This window comes from Oxyura jamaicensis, chromosome 28, assembly GCF_011077185.1.
Source record: "Oxyura jamaicensis isolate SHBP4307 breed ruddy duck chromosome 28, BPBGC_Ojam_1.0, whole genome shotgun sequence".
In the NCBI taxonomy this organism is placed as follows: domain Eukaryota; kingdom Metazoa; phylum Chordata; class Aves; order Anseriformes; family Anatidae; genus Oxyura; species Oxyura jamaicensis.
The window spans coordinates 1893025-1913894 of NC_048920.1; the positions used below are offsets into that span (position 1 = coordinate 1893025).

Here is a 20870-nt window from a genome sequence, read left to right on the forward strand (position 1 = left end):
AGGGCCAGCTATATGTCTGCAGATTCATAGTTCAGTCAGCGTTTCCTCTGAAACCAATCCTGCACACCACTTTCCCAGTTGCTTTAGATCCTGCTTCACTGGCTTGTAACCACATTAACCCACAGCTGATCACAGGCGCTCTGGTTTCGCCTGTTTGATTTGGACTCCTGTCAGTAATCACTCATTCCAAGAGGGACTCCCAGTCCATTCATCACTGTCATCATGTTACAGCAGCCAAACCTCCTTTTTCCCCAGAATAGAAGCTTTTTGGCAGCTGTGTCTCTTTCCAGAAATGCAAAGTTTCAGGTTGCCTGCTGCTTTGCAGCTTTCTCAAGATTCTGTGTGGGCTGTGAGCAGAAATCTCACAACAGAAAATCAACTCAGTCCTCCTTATGATAAGGCAAACCTCTCCTCCCTCTTTATTAGGGAGTATTAGCTTATTGGTGCTGCGCTGGGAATCCTAAAAGGAAGGGTGTGCAGGCAAAACTGCAAAGTGAGAGGTGACTTTCACACGCTGAATTTCAAGCCCAGACCAAGAGCCACTCTGGCCTGTTTTGCTTACAGATGAAAACAGGAGATGTTTGCCTGACAACTGCAGGAGATGTTTGCCTGACAACTGCAGAGACCCATGTCCTCCATTTACCCACGGAAAAATTGTAAGGAAGGAAATGGCTCTTCAAACCTCTTTCACAATGTGCTAATAAGTCCCGGAGACGAGATGTTACTGCAACTTGCTATAAATCAGCCTGTGTACTGAAAGAGCCAGCAAAGGTCAGCCTAGGACAGGTGGGCAGTCTGCTGTCAGTCACAACCCTCCGGCCTGGATTATTCAGGAAGATTCATTAAACTGAACGCCTTCTCTTAAAGAAGAGGGATTTGTCCAAAGCCTGCCGAGTGCTTTGGCTGTAGCTATAGGTTTGCTTTTGAAGAAGACCGTTGATCTGAGCTACCAAAAGGGGCTAGGGCTGCATCTTTCCCATAAAGTAATAAAGACATAAGGCTCAACTAAAGAAGACGTAGAGGTCCCACCTCTACCCCAGTGCTCAATCTCAGGTCACTGAGGGGGAAGCAATCTTTCTGCCATCCATACACCACGGCATATCCTTGGCTCCCCTCCATGGCACAGCCTGCTTGGAGAGCTCTCCTCCTGTCAGGGCTTTCCTGGGATTCATCTAACTCCTGTTGCATAAACTCTGGAAGCATGTTTATAAGAAAGGATTAATTTAGGCACAGAACCTTCTCCACCCTTGACAGCAAAGGCTCAAAAGGAGCTTTCTCCATTTCCAGGTGAACAGTAAACCCAGAGGCTCTCAGCTCAAAGTTTATATAACACCAAAGTTTGGGTGGCCACCGTTGTCGAGATCCCAGTTACCACAAACATTGCTCTTTGTTTTTCATCCCTGACAGACTCCTAACATCATGTCTGGGAGACTCTGAAGCTGGAGCTGCAGAAACTGTCCTGTGTTTGTACTCGACACACACCACGGTCTCCTTCATACCTTCCCAGGGAGGCTTTGTACTGCATGGAGTGAGGACGGACAGGAGGAATCAGGTGGGAGAGGGAAGCAAATTGCCCTGCACAGAGCCACCCAGGCTGCCTGCCTTCTTCACAGCTCACATGTCTCTTTCCAGCACAAGAATGCTAATTCTTTGTTCTGAATTAAAAGCAGAATTCCTCCTGCTGTTACTTCGTCCGAAACGAAGAGCTTTTGCTCCTCTATTTCATCACTGCCCTGGTAGCCACCAGACACTTTGTGTCCACAGGACAGTGAAAAAGACCTCAGGCATGCGAATGCCTACTCATTCCCCCATCCTTCTACTCCCTGGTTTCAACTCCCCCTTTTCTTTAACTGCTATTTTTTTCTTGTATTCTTTTTTTTTTCGAGCCTGTTTCGTTTCGTGCCACACGGTGGTGCTGCAGTTAAAAATACCACGGAGATAACGTAAACAACAGCACCTGACCATGAGGTGGACCGAGAGCTGGCCGAGGGCCAACGCGTATAGATGGCGAAGTGTTGAGTTCGTTAGGAGAAAACAAGAGGAGCAGCCAAATATCCTCAAATTCTGGCAGCGGCAACAGCTCGGGCTGAGCCCTGACAGAGCGGCTTTCACGTCTGAAAAGTGGGCACGCCACTCTGGCTGCCCAGTGGCCCGAAAACTTGCCTTTCCTGAGCCCTATCAGCGACTCGTCAGGAAACCACGCACCGCTCAGAGCTATGATAATGGGAGCTAGAGATATCAGCTATCGACTGCGATGCCCAGAAGCAGCTTGCAAAGGTTTCAGCCCAGCATAATCCAAATATAGGCACTCTCGGGCTAACAGCTGTCACGCAGCAAGTCCCCGGTGCAGATCGGCCACAGGCAGGCCATTCATTTTAACGAACATCGCAGAACCCTGCCCGACTGCTCAGCCTCGGTTCAAGCCACCATGCAGGGAACATGCAAAAATGAGCTCTGCTGCCCATGTTTGCCCATGTTTGCCCATGTTACCCTAGGCAGCGCGATCCCTGAGCAACCCAGGAAACCAAAGGAGATGTCACAGAGTCCCAAACACTAACCAGCGCCTCAGTCACCATGGAGCCTTTCTGCTGAATGTTAGTAAGGCTTAAGAACACAGATTCCTCATGGTAAGGCTAACAAACAAGGTAAAGGTTAATATAACTCACATCCAGTCCCCACGCATTTATGATGGACAAGGATTTGCCAAGCCAAACATATTTTGAAAGACAGCTCCAACCCCTCGAGCTCCCAATCACATCTCCAAAGCTGTTGTTCAGAGAAGACTCACTCACACTGGCAATGACCCCAGGGTTCCTGGGACTAGAAGGAGCGTGGCTCTAAGCTCTTTGTTCACTACAGATCAAGGACTATCTGCATCTGCTCAGATTTGGGTATTTTTGTAAAGCAGCATGCAGCACTGCAAATAGAGCCTCAGCTAAGAGCTTTCAGACAGAAAGAACAAAGCATAACTCTGCCACCTCTCATAATATTTGAATCTTTTCTAAATATCCACAAAGCACTTGCTCCCATTCAGCTCCCTCCTCTCTATTTTGGCTGTGACACCTCTGAAATGTTCACTAACAGCCTGTGGTCCTTTTAAATCTCTCTCTGCCCTGAAGGGAAAATATGCTTCTTGTAACGCATCCCCTAAGGCAGCCAGTTCCTTTGCCCCAGGAAGCTTGTACTGACCTTAAGAGCGTTGAGAGTTCCTTACTTGAGAGTGAGCATTGCTTGAGGATACAAGGTGGAGAAAGAGAGCAACTCTCTCATTTCCAAAAGATTTAATCTGCCCACGGGCAATTTCTCAAGAATTAAAATGTTCTTCAGTGCCCTGAGTATCTGCCCCAGGAGGAGGGACAGTTTGTCCAGCAGCCAAGGCCATGCAGCAAAGCAGGACAGAGTCCCATGCATGCCTGCAAAGGAGCAGCTGCCATTCCTGAGCGCTACTTGCATCTGAAAAGCAGGAATCTCATCCATGCAATTCCCGGGAGGCTCCATTTGAATATTGTGTTAGTTGTTAAAGTTTTGGATGCTCCAGGAATCCCTGTGCCCATTCGCAGGGCAGATGCTGAGCTGACACATCACTGCCCTGGTGAAAAACAGCCTAAAATACTTCGCTTAGGCAGCAGGGACGTTTGCTTGGGTAAAGCAGAGCTTTGTGAAGAAAAAAACTTATTAAAGGAAAAGTTGACCTAGAACCCTCCTTGGGGGAAAGGGGCAGGAAATGGTCAGGTGGCCAAAGATAACAAGGATACATGATTGCCAGGCAGATGTAGTGATTATTTAGGCTATCTGGAGAACAACCAAGCCAGGCAAAGCAGGGTGGTGGGGTGAGTCCAGCCAGGCAGAGAAGTGAAGCAATCCACGAGGCGGATTTAAGCAGGGGAACGGCCGGCCTGGGCAGAGGGCAGGCCGGGGAGCGGGGACAGCCAGGCTGGGCCAGAGCCAGGCAGCGACAGCCATACTCACTCAGGCACTGCAGACCACTTTTATTCACGAGAGGTTTGGCACACAGGGAGCAGCTGGTGCAGCTGGAGAAAACCCCTGGCACAAGCTGGTGCCGATTGACCTCTTTCCACCTCTCTTTTGGCTCCTTTGTCTCTTTCTCCTTCTCTTTCTCTTTTGATTGCTCTTTGTTCTTACCCTGGAAGGAAAACAAACAAAAAAAAAAACCACAGCTCCGTTATGTGCCCTGCACTGCCCACACATTCCTCTCCCTGTTGGTAAAAACAAGCACACAGCAAGCTGGCACGCAGCAAGTGTGGCGGGGCCCTTCGTGCCTGAACATTTGGGGTTGCAGTGGTTTTCCCAAATGCGTCCCGAAGGCTTGGGACAGTGCCTCTAGGGTAGGGCCACGTGTGACAAAGGGCAGGACACAGCACTGCAGCACATGCCTGTACCCCTGCAAGCTCTTCTCCATGAGTCAGGGACCACTTGGTCCAGTGCGTGCTGTTAGGAGTCGCAGTGCATCTGCTGCTGAAATCAGAGGCCTCAGCCACCCAGCCGACTGGTCGCTGGCACCAGATCCCCTCTCCTGCTCGAGGAATTCAGCAACCTGCTCCACGAATTCGGCATCTCTCTCACCTTATCCTTCTGCCAGGACCCGGTAACTCGGCTCCGCAGGGAACTCAGACGGCGCATCACCTTGGTGCCTTTCTCTGCTTTGTCACTCTTTCCACTGTCCTCATTTCTGAAATGAGACAAAAAGCATCTTAACTAAGGGAAGTTAACCGGCCAAGCACTGTTCAAGGCGATCACTGATGAAGTTCATCTGAAGCTTTACTTTAGGACCCATCCCTGGGCTTTCGATTCCTTGGGGGATCTGGTTCAGCATCAGTCACGTCATTCACAGGGAGACTTGCAAATAAGGAAATGAGCTTTCAGATTACGGCTGGCACTGTGTTTTTGTTCAGTGCCATGCACAACGAGGCCCCAGTCTGGGCTGAACCGCTGCAGAAACCAATGTCCACAGTAGTAGCGGGGCAGTTGAGCTTCGATGGAGTGGGGCTATAAATCAGTCTGCCCCAGGGCAGACCCCACAAAGCGTGGGGTCACTGCCTGCCTCACTTACTCGTTAGACAGGAACTCAAACCAGGTGAGGTTCTGCTGGGAGGAATCACTGCCTTCTTGCACACAAACTCTCTGCTTTGCCCTGTGCAAGGAGAAGACATCAGACAAACAGCAAAAAAAAAACACAAGAGCAGAACTTGAGGGTCTGCAGGGAGGCCCATCTTTGGAGGCTGGGCAGTAACACGTTCCCAGGCAAGCCCATGACCTCCCTGCCCAAACCCCAGACACACTCACCCGTGATACTGCTTCAGCTCCTGGAGTACCTGCTGGACAATTAGCCTACCAGGGATGGGGCAGAAGAAAAAGAAAAGATCAGAAAATATCCTGGAAAACACGTTCTGCACCCCACAAGGAATCAGGCACCAGTTTATGACCAACTATGGAGCCATACCCCAGCGTTGTGGGATCTCCCTTATGGTCTGATACTGGATCTCCAGCAGCTCAGATCCACTCAGGAATCTCAGCCACCTGCAAAGAGCCAGGACTGACAATACCTACACGTGGTCTGGGGACACGTGATCCTTCTCCAGCATCTCCAGAGCAGGGGGATCGACACCTGGAACACAAAACACCCTCAGCAGGCATCCTGGTTTGCTGTGTTTTACCTTCCTCTTGCAGTCCGTTACTCTAACTTCTGGGGATCCTGCCTGAAGGTAGAGGGTAGGAGCTGACACTGAGAGACATGACACCCAGCTTCCCCCCATGGCTACCCCTCCGTTACTTCCCAGCCCATCCTCTTAGCAATTCCCTACATTTTGCTGCAGGACAGTCCTCACAGTGGGGCAGGTTAATGGATTCCAGCAGCACAGAGCTGGCCAACGTGAAGTTTACAGGAGCTGGGGTGGCTTTGGTAGCTCCACACCACTTGGGAGAGGAGCTCTCCTAGGAGCTGAGTCCTCTCACCGTGCTTTGCAGCACAGGTCACAAAAAGAGACAGAGCAGGGGAATCATATTCTGAGCAGGGATTTCTCTTTTCACAGGCTCATGAGCCCGGAGAGGCACTCAGCAAATAAGCCCGCAGTTCATTCCTCCTGTTGTCTCTGGTTTTCCAAGGCTTTTTGGCTTTCGGTGCAGAAAGCAGAACCTGATGGCCTGGTCCCACAGCCCCCTCCCCTGCCAGTTAAGGGCCCTGCTGCCAGAAGACCACGTTTGCCCTGTTCTTGTGGGTGGAGGAGAAAGGGCACAGTTAAACCCGGGCAGAAGCAGCGGTACGTTTTGTTCCTAGGAAACCGTCCTTGCCTCGTGTGCGTGAGGAAGGACCGACGCTCTGGCTGCACGGCAATGTGCCTCCGGGGTCACATCTGTGCTTAGACTCCTGTAAGCCCAGCTCATACCCAAAGTCAGCTTGACTTTATCTCAGGAGCTCCTGGGACCGTGTAGCAGGGAAAGGCAGAGGATGTCTAGACTTGCAGAGGCTACATCTCCGGTTCTGTGTCTTAGTTGCAGCCAACCTGCACTCGATTAAAGCCGTACATGCTGTCTACACCAACCTTCCACGACCGAAAGAGCAGTGTTGAAACCACAGGGTATCGGAGGGGAGGTGATCTCGCAGGCTGATGGGACAGACTTCGACCTCAGCCTCTTCCCGTCGCTGCCACGTTCCTGGAGAAGTGAAAATTCACGGGCATCTTTGGTCCTGTGTGAGCCAAAGCCTCCACCGGGGCCCAGCATAGCTGGCAAGGTGCAAGGCAGGGAATGGGGCACCCAGCTCCAGTGTCAGCGATTGCCCCTGCCTTCCCACAGCCTCCTGCCCTGCAGGCCCACCGCGGCAGCACCAGGGCTCATTCCCTCGCCACAAGGTGCTAGCTGTGCCATAGAAGAGCACAGGATTAGACCGAGACCCAAAAGATGCGTCCTGCCACCAGCTCTGCCCCAGAATCTCAGTGGAGAAGTTGGTGAGACAGCCCAGAAATACATAGAGGGGAGTATCACTGGGAACAGGCAGTGTTTGCTCCTTTCTAGTTGCAGAAAGGATAATTACAACTGGATATATGGGGAAAAAGGGCTCCCATCACCAGCTCCCAGGGCCTTTGTCCTGCAGCTTGTCCCACAGCAGAGAAAGCCCATCCTTGCTGAGATCCCTGCGGACCTCCTGCCACCTCTGGTTCGATGCTGGCACCGCACGCCCAGCTTGCCCACTGCCAGCACTCACGCAGCCCTCGCACACTCACCACCTCCTCCGAGCCGGGGCTGACCGGGAGGCTTGGGCGCAGCGGCTCTATCTCCACCTTGATCACCATGCTGCCCCCGGTGCTGCTCCAGGCTTCCAGCTCGCCCCGGGGCAGCTGCAGGGACACGCGAGGCTGCGGGCAGGACCGGCTGCCCTTCTCCACATCCTCCGGCTCCGCGTCGCTGCCTGTCTCTGTGGTATCCAAGCTGAACCTAATTCAGTAAATGGGAAGGAGACAGCTTAGCAAGGCCACCCCATTGCGCCAGGCATGGCACAGCCCCTGCCATGCCCTGGCTTTTGGGTGGATGGTCCTAAAGAGTCTACAACAAAGACAATCCCACAACTGTGGAGCCTACAACCGAGACAAGGAGGGCCACTGCAACAGGCCCGTGGGAGAGGAAATGCCGGGAAGAGTCAGCCTGGACACCAAGTCCTGAGCCTGTTAAAAGCATCGTCTCTGGCTGCCATCAGCAAGCCCACGAGCTTCTCGGTCACCTGGGATGTTTAGTTTGGCTCTTGCTGATCTCTCAGCAGCTCCTGAGACTGCACAGCCACCCTGCAGCCTGCCTCGCCTGCGTGGGAGCTGCTGCCCTGCCAGCTGCAACGCCAGCAAAGTCCCCCCGGGCACTTAGAAATGGCAGATGTTGTCATTTATTGAATCACCACTGTGGTATCATGTCATAAATCCTGCTCCTCCGGGGCCCGGCTTCAAGGAAGGAAAAAGAAATCCTGTTCTGGGAAGCGAGGGGCGGACCGGCCCCCCAGCACCCTACAGCTGCCTGAACACCAAGTGCTGCTGCGGTGCCAGCAGCGTAGGAACAAAATGATGGATAGGGCTCGGTGGAAAATCTTACTCCCTGCGGTGGGTTCTGCAGATCGGTGCCACTTCGTTCCTGCTGCCAGAGACAGGCTTTGGGACGCATTTGCTTAGGGGGCAGCGGGGCGCGTTCCCCTTCCCTGGCCCCCCCACTCGCACATGCTTAATCATGCAGCGAGGAGACGGGCACGGACAGCCACTCCGTGCCACCACGGCTCGTGTGCCTGTTCCACTGTAAACTGTGAATGATCCCTGGCACATGGCACAACAAATAGGTCTGGGAACCAAAGTCTGAGCTTGATAAAGAACTGCCAAGATTTCAGGCTGAGATAATTTTAGGGTACCTTATAAGGAGGGGAGATATAAATAGTCGTTGCTGGCTTGCCCCTACCTCCCAGCCAGCAGAGAGATCAATACGTTTGTCAGCAGGGGAAGCGCGCACAAAGGAACCTGGAGCCCAAGCGCTGCACGCGGCAGGAGCGGAGCACAGCAGTAATGCCAGGCCTGGAAACTCCTCCCAGCCAGAGCTCAGCATCACACTTCAAAATGCACCCCCCTTCTGCAGCCACGGGGAGAACAAGGGGTCTGAGGACTTCTGCAATTGCAGCCACAGGCCCCACTGAGCCAGCTCGCAGAGCAGGAGAGAAAGGGTTTGGCAGAGCTCTCTTAAACCCTGGGAGTGGGCAAAGTTCCCTCTGAGACAGAGGATGGAGGTCATCAGGGCAGCTGATGGTGTGCAAAGGTCCTCTGCAGGCAGAAACGAGCTCTCCCCAGATGAGAGATCCTCTTCGCAGCCCCAAGACCAGGAAAAGAGGGTCTTCCTACTGCCAAGAGACACAAAAACCTCCTCCTGCCCTCGTGCCTGTTCCTCCCCATCCCACCCAACACGAGCAGGAAGCATCCAGCTGCCTTGGCAGACGCTGACGCGGGCGGGAGACCACCCGGCAGCAGAGCGAGATCGCAGCCTCCCGCAGCATCGCTGTGCTGGATATCGGCCCTCACGCTCCTGCCTTACCTGCGCTTGCAGTCCACGGGTGACAAGGGGCTCTCCCAGCTGTGCCTCCGAGAGGTAGACATAGACCTCACCAGCGTGGGGAAGGACTCCGTGGACTCCTGCAGGTCCAGGTCTTCACCCGCCTCCTCGGGACCGTCGGCAGCGCTGGTACCTTTGTTCAGGAAGTGGCAGTCGGCCTCGCCGTAACGCACCGAGCAGGAAACAGGATTGGAAAAAGCAACGTCCACGGACATTTTGCTCAGAGCCTCAGGTCTTTCTTCTGATAAACGAATGGCTGACACAGCCTGGGGGGCTGGTTCTGGCTGCGCTGCTGCCTCCGGCGCTGTTTTGGCAGCTGGCGGGCTCAGGAGCCCCAGGTCTTTGTAATACTCCGTGCCGTGGAGAGCCGAGTCTGAGAGGAGATCCTCCGTGCTGCTGTGCAAGTCAGCTGCGGGGACGTCCAGCTCTGTGGAAGAGGAGTCCTCCTGCAAAGGCAGCAACGGCGCAGCCTGAGCGCACAAAGCCCATCGGAGAGCCTCGCGCTCCTCCTGCGAAGGGGGCATGTCCCATGCAGAGCTGGGACCACGCTGTTCTCCCCTCCCAATGCGACCTGCCCCAGTCCCACCAGCTCGGCTTGCTCCTGGGGGCTTTTAAGGCTGCCTCCAGCCTCCGAGATCCCTCTGTGCCTCACACCCACTAACACCCACGTGTATGATTTTTCCCAGCAACTAAAGCACTATAACCTTGTGTTCCTTGATAATTTGGGTCGGCACCCCTTTCCCCTGTCCTTATTCTACCACAGCCCCCTTGGCTATGGTGCTGACCCCCCCCAGTTTGCCACCCCCAGCTCCTGCCTCGCGTGGTGGCAGTGGAAGGAAAGAGGACACTCGCCTTTTCCTCAGCCATGCCGGTGAAGAAGGTGTCATCCTCAGCGATCAGGGACGGGAGGAAGCTCTTGGGGCCGCGGTACTCCAAAGCAGAGGGGCTGCGCTCAGCGAGTTCCCGTAAGCACGGCTTGCAGTCGGACCCTGCGAAACAGAGAGGTCACAGCTTGCGGCCGGACGGCCAGGAGGATGTGAAAGCAGTGACACAGAGAGGTGACATCAGGCAGCACTGACACGCTCCATGTGGCCCTCTGCTCCCTCAACCCTTCCAAACAGGAGCCTCTCAAACCCTGGCCAGCCTCCGTCCTGTGGGAACACGGTGCAGGGGTCCCCTAGCAGCGGAAATGCCATCCCTTGAGCCACGGCACATGCTGGGGCAGAGAGCAGGCTTGCACCATCCCTGCCAGACCCCCGTACAACGTCCTGTGCTGCAGGGGCTGCTTTCAGAGTAAAACAGAAGAGCTAAGCACATTGTGACCGCTGTCACTTGCGTCATGGACCCTTAAAGCAGGAAAACTAGGGGAAAAAAAAGCCAACATACTGGCAGTGATATTATTTGCATCCTTAAAGAGTAAAGGACGCCCCTGGGAGGGATGACAGGAGGACTTGGGGCAGCGCTGAACACGCGGAGCAGCGCTGGAGCCGCGTGGTTCTCCAGTCCCGCAACGTGCGCGCGTTCCCCACACCGCAGCGCTAAGCGGGTGCCTGAGCGTGCGTACACCGCCCGATAACTCATTGAGAAACAAAAACAAGGTCTGGACGTACTTCGCGGCACAATATATGGTCCAGCTGACTGAAGCACATTCCTATGTAGCGAGACACACTGTAAACGCTAGCCACGATCTCTAAACCAGTGCGTGACTCACGGAGGCCTTTTATTCCTCTGAGATACATACAGCTGAGGCGAGTGGAAAAAAGCCAGGCTGTTGGCTGAAGCACGGTGGTGGATGGCTGAAGATGCGGAGAACAATAGCAAGAGACAGCAAGCGACCATCTCTGTCCAGTGGGGGGAGGGAAAAACCTGCTAGAAACTGCTAGAAACCCATCATACTGCAGGCAAGCAAAGTAAAAAAGCGTTACTATGAGCGAGATCTTGTTAAGAAACACTCTCCTGGAAACCTTGCAGCCTGCTGTGCGTTTTAATGCTACACGATGCAGCCAGCGAGCCAGAAATTGCGTGGTGCCAATGAGAAAAAGGCAGCAAACGTGAGGGAGAGTTTGGAGGTTTGTTCCTTGGATCCTGCTGCACGCTGCAGAGGCCAGGATTTCTGCTTGAAGGAGCCTTTGGTGTATTTAAATGTGTGGAATCATTTAAAGTGGGGGGCTATAAGTGATATAGCGAGGAAAACGCTTCACGAAGGCACTATTTAACTAAGAGCTTTCTAAATATAAGAGCAGTGAAAATTTGAAACAGGCTGCCTAGGAAGGTTCTAGGAGAAGATTTTAATTAATAGACAAATTCCTGCCCTGGATATCCTTGAGCTGCATCTGTAATGCTTTAGCTGTAAAACTGGTCGAGGCTCAGCCAGCAGGTTTTAACATCTTTTTGTTTTCCTCTACTCAGGTTGCAAGCAAGAAATCAGCTTTTTGAACAAACCAGCGCAGGTTTTGGCGTGGGCTTGAAGGAAGCTGAGCAGCCGAAGATGTCAGCGGATGGCAAAAGCCACCGAACCCCAAGAACAGGCTGGGGTTGAGACCAAGGTAGAACTGCCCCAAGGGGAGCAACCAGGGGGTTGGGAAGGTCCCAGGGGCCAAGGACAAATCCTGCTTGCCCTCTATGAACCCGAGGAGGGAAGCAAAAGGAGCTTGTCTGCCCTCACCATCCCTTGCAGCGGTGAACATGCCTTGGAGAAGGGAGCAAAGCCCCGAGGGGCAGGGATGGAGCTGCAGGAGCTGACAAGTGCTGCAGCCTGACAGAGGCCAGAGCCCTGGCCCGCAGGTTTAGCTAAAACAAAGAGGTGTTTTCCTCCCGAGCAGGGTCCCAGCCAGCCTGCCAAAGCTGGCTCTGCACCAGGCTCCATCCTGCAGCTCTGAAGTGGGTCCCTGGATCAGAGTCAGCTCCTTGGAGGCCTGGAAAATATTCCCTGTGCCGTGCAGGGCTCTGGCTTTGGCCAAGATGTCTGCTGCAGTCAACAAGCCCCCTGCAGCCCCACCAGACAGCTTACATCCTCCTCGGACACTTCAGACACTCTTGTTCAACACGCGATAAATCAGGTTTGCAGCCAGCGGCGGCGAACCCGGCGGCAGCGACCGTTAGGCACCAGCGTGTGCTGTGCACGGGGCTACAGCGGTGGGGAGACCATTTTAGGCAATGTGTGAGCACCAGACGCGACAATTCCGGGCTCCCCGCGCTCAGTTCCTCCGTTGGTTGACCCTGGGCTAGCACCGTCACCTCTATCCATGACACTTGGGCACGGGGATCCAGCGGAGGGGCTCTTGGGGGAAAAAACGTTTCCAAGGATCAGGTTATGGCAAGATGAGCAAAGAAAGGCCGGCGTGGAGAGCACAGGGGCTGTGAGCATCGCTGTATCTGAGACGGAGGTGGTCATTCATCTTCTAGCCAGAAAGGTAAACCCCAAGGCCCTGCACTCGAGCCTGTTTGGGAGGACCCGCGCTTGGTCTCGCCACTGTGTGGTGGTCAGGGGCCGGCCCCGCAGCTCCCCGGAGGTGGCCAGGCAGCAGCATTCGCCTTTCCTCAGCTGGTGCCGGAGACAAGATGGCAAAAGGACACTTCCAAGAGCACACGCTGTTTGGTTTAGGGGAACATTAAGCAGATTCGGTGTTGCAGTTGCTATATTCTCCTGTGGCCAGGGACCATAAAAGGTTACTGCTGCAGGGAGCAGCCTCGTCGGAGGAATTCCCAGGGCAGAGCTGGGGAGGAAGCGCCGCACACGAGCGGGGCTGTGCTGCGCTGTGCCAGGCTGGTTTCCTGGCAGGCAGAGCATGAAGACGCCAGGCTTCTTCCCTGGGAGGAAGCGAGCAATGAGAGGTGTCCGTGGCGTGTGGCAGCCTGGGGGGGGGGTTGGTACCATCGGGACCCACCAGCTGAGCTGGTTTGTCTCGAGGAAGAAGGCTCCCTGCTGCTGTAACCACATGCAAGGTCACTGGGCGACCAATAAAGATGTAGGTATTTCTATTTCAGGGCTGTAGTAAAAAAACCTCCCTCCTGCAGCCACTCAGGCAAGCCAGTCACTGCAGGAACACCCACAACTGGTGACAGCAGGGGGACCTCACCCAAGCAGCCAGTGCTGGAACAAACTGTGCCAGCCAGGGATTTGCAGCCCAGGAGCAACGTGCCCCGACCCCAGACCCCAGCTGCCTGCTGGGGCAGGATGCTGCAGGTCCCTGGGTGACCCCAAAGCCAAGCCGGCGCTGGCAGGGGATGTGTCAGAGGAAACACAAGGATCTGAGCTCTCACCATGCAGCTCACATCCTGCGAGCATCAAACACCCCCTGCATTTCCACTGAGGAAAGGCCACAACAAACACGGCGGGGACAAAGGCACCGGTCAGAACGAAACAATCCCAGGAGGAAGGAAAGACCAGAGCATCTGAGCATTTCCTAGCAATCAGGGGCAGAGAGTGCTGGGAAACCACCGAGAGCATCACAGGCAAGAAACTAAAATCATTCAGTCTCCTCCTGGCTCTGCCCTGCTGGCCCAGCACCAGCTGCCCTTTACGTGCAGCCCCGCAGGATGACCAGAGCTGTAGGGGTAAAACCTCTGCAGAGCAAGTGCTGAGCTCGCTGTGCCAAAATCGGATGAAGTGCAGCACTTGGCCTGGTCCGGGCCCCAGCTCATCGGCCGTTGGCAGCAGCGGGGATTGGCTCATGTGGCCCGGGCTGAAGGAGGGGAGAAGATAAGCCGTCCGACACCGTAATGCACTGCACAGCGGGCTGCCGCCTTATCGCTGCCTTTGGGGCCTGGTTTTCGGGCACACAGGGCATGGGGAGCGGGGAGGCAGCTTGAGCCTCAGCCTGCTGTCGGTGGAAAGGTCTCAGCAGGGCTCGGCGGGGTTTGCAGCCCCTTGGATACCCTCCCAGCCACGAGCTATGGTCAACGTGCAGCTTCCTCAGCAAGTGCTGCCCCGAGATGCTCCCCAAAGCAGCCTGGTTATGACCAGAGGCTGATTTATTTATTACAGCCACGAGTCCAGCTGCGCCTCCCCAGCGAGGGCGCAGGAGCTGGGGCCAGGGAGGTGCTCGGGGGTCAGTGCGGGTCAGAGCCTCCTGACCCTGCCTCTGGCTCTGCACAAACCTTCCTGCGGCCGGCCGCTTGGGATCCCCTTCCCCTGCGTGTCCACAGAGGAAGAGGGGAGCTGGGGGAGGAAAAGGCTGACAGACATCAGGAGCTTGAATGCTACAGATAACGATAACTGAGGGCAGTGTTTGCAGCAGGGACAGCAGTGTCCAGCTCCTCCAGGACCACAAACGTCTCACATCCCGGGGCTCTCGCTTCTCTCTTTCCAAGCCACGGCACTGCGAGCAGGAACGAGGCCAGCTCACACCACTGCCGGCATTTCCCACCCCTGCTCTGGGACAAGGGGGTGTCACGCGAGCCACCAGGGCTCAGCCCGTGCCCCGAACACAGGGGCTCAGCTCCTCAGCCTGCTCTGAGGGACCGGAGGAGCCTCTTTCCCCGGCATCTGCTCTGACACCAAAGTCCCGGCACACAACTTGAGGCTCAGCCCTCGGCAGCTGCCTGCGAGCGCCAGGACCTCCGGCTCACTGGCAGCAGCAAACACATTTATTACAAAACCATAAGGCTGATATTTAACCCATTACCCAGCTCCCCAAAGCATTTACGTGCCCTGAGAAGGTGAAGCAGAAGGCAAAACGTTAGCTGACATCTGAGCAGTGGCCCCACGGAGAGGAGCGGTGGGCGCCCAGCACTTGGGGGACCCCCGTGCTCTCTCTGCAGCTCGCAGCACCCGACTCAGCCCTTTCTCCCCGCACGCAGGCCGTTACCTCGCTTAAAGGACCATCTCTTCTTCCAGCGCTTTGAAAACGACGGCCAGGAGTGGTTGAGCAGTGAGTCTGACATTGGGGAGCCCTCGGAGCCCCGTGCGAGGAACAGCCCCGAGCAGGAGACGACAGCACGGCGCACGGCAGAGCTCAGCGCGGTCTAAGGCAGCGCTGCAGGCTGCAGCCCAGGGGCTGCCAAGGGGGGAGTGGAGAAGCCAAGTGTTTTGTCAGAAGTATCAGCTGATGGAAGCTGTAGCCAGAGAGAAATTCCTGGTCTCCGGCGTTCCCACCTGTGTGACGGGTCAGTGACTTCCTACAGCGGGGCCCGGGGATTAGTGGCCCCGCAGCACACGAAGCCCCGAACGCTGGCCGAGGCTTGCAGAGGGAAGCAGAAAACAGGCTGCAAACACACCCAAACCTGCCCCTCGCTGCCAAAACCTCCCTGCCCCGCTCATGGTGCTCAGATGTCAGCCGGACAAATCGTCACCTGAACGGCCGTTCTGCAGGGGCATGGGGCCCCTCCACCTGGGAAACGCAGGGCAAGAGCTGAGAGCTCCAGCTGGGTGTTTGCACCTGTAGCATCACTTTGCAAAGCCTCTGCAAGGGAGGGTGCGCGACCCCCCCCCCCCCCCCCCCCGCCCCCATCTGCAACGTTGGCATCACCTTGGGGTCTTAGCAAGCCCCTGGCCCCTGGCAAAGATCATCCTCCAAGCCCTTCTCAGCTCCCCCACAAAGGGAGGTGGGAGCTGACTCCAAACTGCCAAATCCCTGAGGTCTCTGAGCCCCACTGACACCAGTCCCACAGCTCACACTGGCTCCAAACCTTGCTCCCGAGCCCTTGAGCAGGCCGACAAAGCCTGGTTTTACACTTGCAGCCTCGCTGAGCAGAGCTCAGCTGATTTGGGGACGGCCACAGGCATCTCCGCAGCATGAAGCCTGCTCTGTGCCGGTGTCACACAGAGGTGGGTGGTGAAGAGCGTTTCCCTCACCCGACCACAAACCTCAAGGCGTCATCTGCCCAGCGCAGTCCTCCCACATCCCCTCTGCAGGCATCTCCCTGATAACACGGGCACCCAGCTCAGCGGCGGCCCTTTTGAGAGGGTTTGGGGGACCCCAGCTCAGCCAAGCCCAAGCCCAGCTGTGGGCAGTGCTGAGGTCCTGCTGAGGGCGGGGGGGGGAGGCATCTGCAAACCTTCAGCTGTGGCGTGGCAGCAGCAGGAGCAGCACCCGTGGGGTGTTTGGGCACCCCAGCACTGCCCCAGAGGCAGCCAGGGGGTCGCCCAGCGGGTTAAACCCCAACCTCCTCTTCATGTGCAGCAGGGTGAGGCCGCTTCACCAGAAAACCCCGAGGAAGATGAGGGACAACTCTGGTGTCGTTGGATGGAGCTCGTGCGGAGAACGACTTACCCTGAAGGCTGGAGGCATCTCTGGTGAGTTCCCCGAGCACGCTTGCACCTGACAGCCCCAACTTCTCCAGATGCTGGTGCAAAGCAAGAAGCGGAGCCTCATCGGGGAAGCAGCAGCCGCGCTGCCGGGCTGCTCGCGGGGGCCTCTGGCTCAACCATCTCACCGCTTCCCCTTTCCGAAGGCACGAACAAGCCCGCCTCGCCCATGCTGCAGTTCCTCCGACGTCAGCCCTGGCACGGCCCCGCTGCTCGCTCCAGCCCTCGCAGGGGTCGGGGTTCCAGCAGGGTCCAGCAGCCCCCGTCTGGGGGCCGCACACCCCAAACTGCCTGGCGCAGGGGCCTCGAGAGCTGCAGAACTGGTGATGGCCACGATGACAGCGATTGCCGCAAACAGCTTCCTGTTCCGTTCGGAGAAAAACCGCTCTGCGTGCACCGTGAGAGCCTGGCACTAAGGGGCTGTGCCCGCGGGCTCGTTGCACCATCGCTCGTTAGCCTCCTGCCAGGGGCAGCGGGGCCCAGCACTGGGCTCCCACAAACGCATCCTTCCTCGCCGCTGTGGCAGGGCGGCTCCGGCAGACCCCGCAGCCCAGCAGGTCTTGGGTTGAGACGGGATGAAGCGATAGCAAAGAAACAAAGCACAGAGACTGCACCGGCTGAATTTCTCTGTGCAGGTGAGGGGCAGACCCACAGGCACTCCAGCTCCAAAGCAATGGGAGCGAGGGGGCGAGGTGCTGGTCCTCGCCGTGTGCGGTCCGGCAGGCAGAGCCCCCAGCACAGCCCAGGCTCAGATTTTCAGCGCGGCCGCCTGCTCCTTTCCACTGAGCCCCGGGGGCCGCCGAGCGCACGCACCTCATCCCACGGCCCTGAGCACATGCCAGCCCCAGCCAAGCCCTAATCAGAACAAGATCCGCTCACACTCCAATTACTCAGAGACCGCAGCCTTGGCAGCGCTTGGGATAGCAATTATCCAGTGCTCCAGGAAACCACCAGAGCAAAGAGGAATTAAGGTTTAATTTCTCTCAAGTCCACAAGAGCTTGGTGAGGATCAGGGATCAGGACTTCTCCTAAACCAGGCAGCTGACGGGACGGTGCGTTGTCCTCACCACAAGAGAGGACCAGAGCTTACCCCCTTCCTTTCTGGTGTCTGATATGGTCTGGGGGTTAGTGAAGCAGAGCTACGCATGTGGCCTGGAAGAGCGATGAGGGATGACGGCACGAGGGCTGGATGAGCCTCAGCATCCTCCCCCAGCATCCCTGACTTGAGAGCCCAGCAGGCAGCAAACCTCCCGTGACAGCAAGGTCAAGTTTTGTTAGGATCTCCAGAGAACGACCTGTGCCAGAAGATGCAATTCCAAAACATTTTAAAGCATTGCTTTGCTTCTCATTGCTCTTACAACACGAGAAATCCAAGTGGGTTTGGAGAGGGCTGAGGTGGGGCTGAGCCGCTCTGTGTGCTCCCGCCCAGACACAGGGCAGCGGGCACGGAGCGGGGCTGGATCCAGCTGCCTCGTCCAGCTCGACGTGCAGAGGCACTAGGTGGCATCAGCACTGCACAATCTCCATCAGCGAACGTCCTCGCCCATCCCAGCGCTGGGCCCAGGTGGCTGATGAAACACTTGCTGGAATTTACCAGGGACAGGGGGCGAGGACTGCAGTGAGGGTTGACCTCGACCCCTCCAAAAAAAAAAAAAAAAAAGGAAAAAAAAAGGAAAAAAAGGAGCATTCTTTGCAAAAAAAAAAAAAAAAAGTAAATCACACTACTCACTTTTACAGCCATTTGTTGTGCAAGCATCGGACGCTATCCCCAGGTCTGAGGCAGAGCCGAGCCCCAGCAGGCCGGGAGCAGCCCCGAGGTGCTCAGCTTGGGCAGGGAGAGCCGCGAGCGCAGCCACAGGCCGGTGAAGAGCCGGGGCTGCAGCACAGCGAGGACACGAGGGACAAGGCGCAGCAGGAGAGCAGGTACCTTAACCGAACGGCTAAACGCATCGAGAAGAAAAACAGCAGCAGCGAGTCCCCCGCCTCGCTGCTGCAGCTGATCAGGAAGGAAATCTCACCTCTGATAAAACGAAACAACATTTAAGTCAGAAGAAAGATTTTTACATTTCCAGAGCAGCTCGGTACAGAAGGCGAGGTGAGGTGGTTCCTGGTGCAAATCCGGCCCCAGCTGCTCTGCCTCGGGACGGGGATGAAGCAGAGGCTCTGCCTTTCTGCCTCACAGTTCTGACTGCGTCCCCCTAACGGGAGGGGAGCCTGGGTCCGTGCACAGGGAAATAACAGCATGACGCTACAGAGCAGCAGCTCTCGCTGTTTTGGGCAGAAGGAAGCCCTTTACCAATGTTTACCCAACAGCACCGAGCACCCTGCGGTGAGGATGAGCCCAGAGCTCGTCGCGCAAGCCACGGGGCCGAGCTAAGCGAGCCTCGGACCACAAGCCTGCTACGGGCAGATCTGTGTTTGTTTTTTTTTCTTAGCACCATTCATTTTGCAACTGAAAGTTTTGCTTATTCCAAGATACGGATTTAATGCTTTCTCTGTGGTAAAGCAGCACTCAGTGCTGCACAGACAGCAGACACAAAATGAGCAGTTATTCTTGGATAATTTATTCAGAAATTTAATATAAACAGTTAATTGTTCAATATTCTGACACACGGCAAGAGTTTTTTCTTAATGCTCAGAGATATTTTCTGTACATGTCACTGCTTGGCTCTTACATACGAAAACACTGAAAAAAATAAACCAAGGGGGAGTTTTTTTTTCTTTTTTTTTTTTTTCCTCCTTTTTTTTTTTTTTTAGAAAAAATCATGGCACATTTGATCCTTTATTTCAAACAAGAGGTATCTGCAATACTGGAACCTTAGATACGCAGAGAGAAAGGTGGGAGCAGCAAGTTTAAACACGAAAAAAAGAAAAAGACCTCACAGAACGTCACTCTGCACGTAACTGAAACTGCCTCTATTCTGGTTAAGGTGCAAGCAGACCAGCATCTGCTTTTGGCTGCATTTGATCAAGCTGATGCCCAGGACCCCATCCACGAAGCTCCTCAAACACAAGCCACTGTTTTGACACTCTAAGAACAAAACCAACGTGCAAACTAAAGCAAAAGGCGAGGGGTTTCCTTTTTAAATAGCATTCCGTCTTTTCAAATTTCAAAGCGGCTTTTCTAAGATGGCCATCAGCCAGTTTCCATCGCACCCGGTAACGGGAGAAGTATTTGGGAACCAAGAGGGCCGCAGCGTTACCGGATGCTGCTGGGGAGACTCGGAGGAAGAGCTTTGGGAGCAAGCCCAGCTTGGATGCCGGCTCTTGGGCAACTGCGAGCCCAGCGAGCCCAAGCCGTGCTTTCCACTGCCAGGACTGCAAAGCAGCCCCTCGGCAGCACGGAGCAAGAGCCTGAGCGGTGTCGCCGGGACTCGGCTAAGCAGCTGAGCCTGGGCCCACCTTTAAACCGTGCTGATGATCCTCCTTGGCTGCCAGGACTGCACCGGGGCCGCCGCCAGACCCCGCTCCCCCAGGGGCTCCTGGGCTGGGGGAGAAGCGAGGGCCGAGCACCATCAGCTGGAGCAGCAGAGCTCACAACAGAACTACCGCCACAAACACAACTTGGTGCCCGCTGCAAACGTGTTGGCAAAAAACGTAACGACGCCGTAGGAGTTAATACTAACTTTATTATACAATATTTAAAAAGTCATTTCTCTACCTGTCCCCTTATAGCTTGCATTGTGCTGCAGTTAATTTGCTGAACCTGCAAGAATAAGTGCTTACTTCTGAGAAGGACAAGCAATTTAATCTTAAAAAGAAATACACATTTAATGACAGCAGATTTGATAAAAATGGTAGTTTTATAATTGCTTTTAAATAGTCAGATTCCTCCAAAAGTCAATCGCACTACTGGCTTCACTCTTGTGATACTCATAGCAAGGCAAGCCAGAACAGAACAGGCTGAACACGTTAATGCTCTTACACCAACATTCACGTACAGCATCCAAGCAGAGTTAACACAGAGCCAAGCAGAAGGTAATAAAAAGGCCAAATTCAATTAAGTTCATACAAACGCTAAACTAATCTCACTTTGAATTTCACGTATTTCTGAAGCAACTACTTCGCGATTCCAAGCCATTCAGCAGCTCCTTTCCCAGGACTGCGCGCAGGGGAGCTACGAGGGGCACCGGCTGCTCCGCGGGAAGGGGCTCCTGGCACGGCCGTGCCCGCCGGCTCTGCGCGTCCTCACATGAGAAGCGGCGGCTTCGAGGGAGGCAAGGACACAGCCGGAGGACCAAAGGGTGTTCTGCAGTTTCTTGCTTACTCTGCTCTTACTCCACAGTCTCTGAACCGATCACACGTGGATCACGGGAGCACCTGGCACAGCTGTCAGAGTAAGGCTTTATGGCACAAAGATATTTTCATGTTCTGACTTGAAAAATGAGGTTCCAGTCTCAGTATCAGGAATCGCTGCTAGCAACGAAGGGCCCGGAGAACCTCAGGGTCCGTTTTCGTATCACAGTGACGTTAAGAGGGAACTGGATTGCCTCTCTCCCTCCCCTAAAACAGAGGCTCAAGAAAAACTGAC

At 55.2% G+C, this 20870-nt stretch overlaps 1 protein-coding gene and 1 long non-coding RNA gene across 5 annotated transcripts in view; one reads left to right on the forward strand and one right to left on the reverse strand.

Moving 5' to 3' along the window:
• Nucleotides 1-18157, reverse strand: part of ARHGEF18 (Rho/Rac guanine nucleotide exchange factor 18) — a 49559-nt gene extending 31402 nt beyond the window's left edge. The window contains exons 1-10 of one of the 3 annotated variants that reach the window (XM_035348002.1): nt 18069-18157; nt 9943-10079; nt 9073-9536; nt 7242-7452; nt 6561-6672; nt 5569-5626; nt 5305-5349; nt 5072-5152; nt 4585-4690; nt 3970-4144 (exon numbers count right to left, since the gene is read on the reverse strand). In XM_035348002.1, the coding sequence (XP_035203893.1) occupies nt 3970-4144; nt 4585-4690; nt 5072-5152; nt 5305-5349; nt 5569-5626; nt 6561-6672; nt 7242-7452; nt 9073-9536; nt 9943-9957 (1267 nt within the window). In that variant the 5' untranslated portion in view covers nt 9958-10079; nt 18069-18157. Of the gene's footprint in view, nt 1-3969; nt 4145-4584; nt 4691-5071; nt 5153-5304; nt 5350-5568; nt 5627-6560; nt 6673-7241; nt 7453-9072; nt 9537-9942; nt 10080-14900; nt 15022-16304; nt 16435-18068 lie in introns of those variants that run through there. The other 2 variants (XM_035348001.1, XM_035348000.1) reach the window with 2 other exon arrangements.
• On the forward strand, nt 1865-19199 carry LOC118179042. Of its 2 annotated transcripts, none has more exons than XR_004756353.1 (3): nt 1865-2627; nt 11500-11636; nt 13078-19199. It is a non-coding gene; the product is annotated as an uncharacterized LOC118179042 (long non-coding RNA). The 2 variants fall into 2 exon arrangements; XR_004756352.1 differs by lacking the exon at nt 1865-2627 and adding an exon at nt 10087-11159.
• Nucleotides 19200-20870: the final 1671 nt, after the last annotated feature.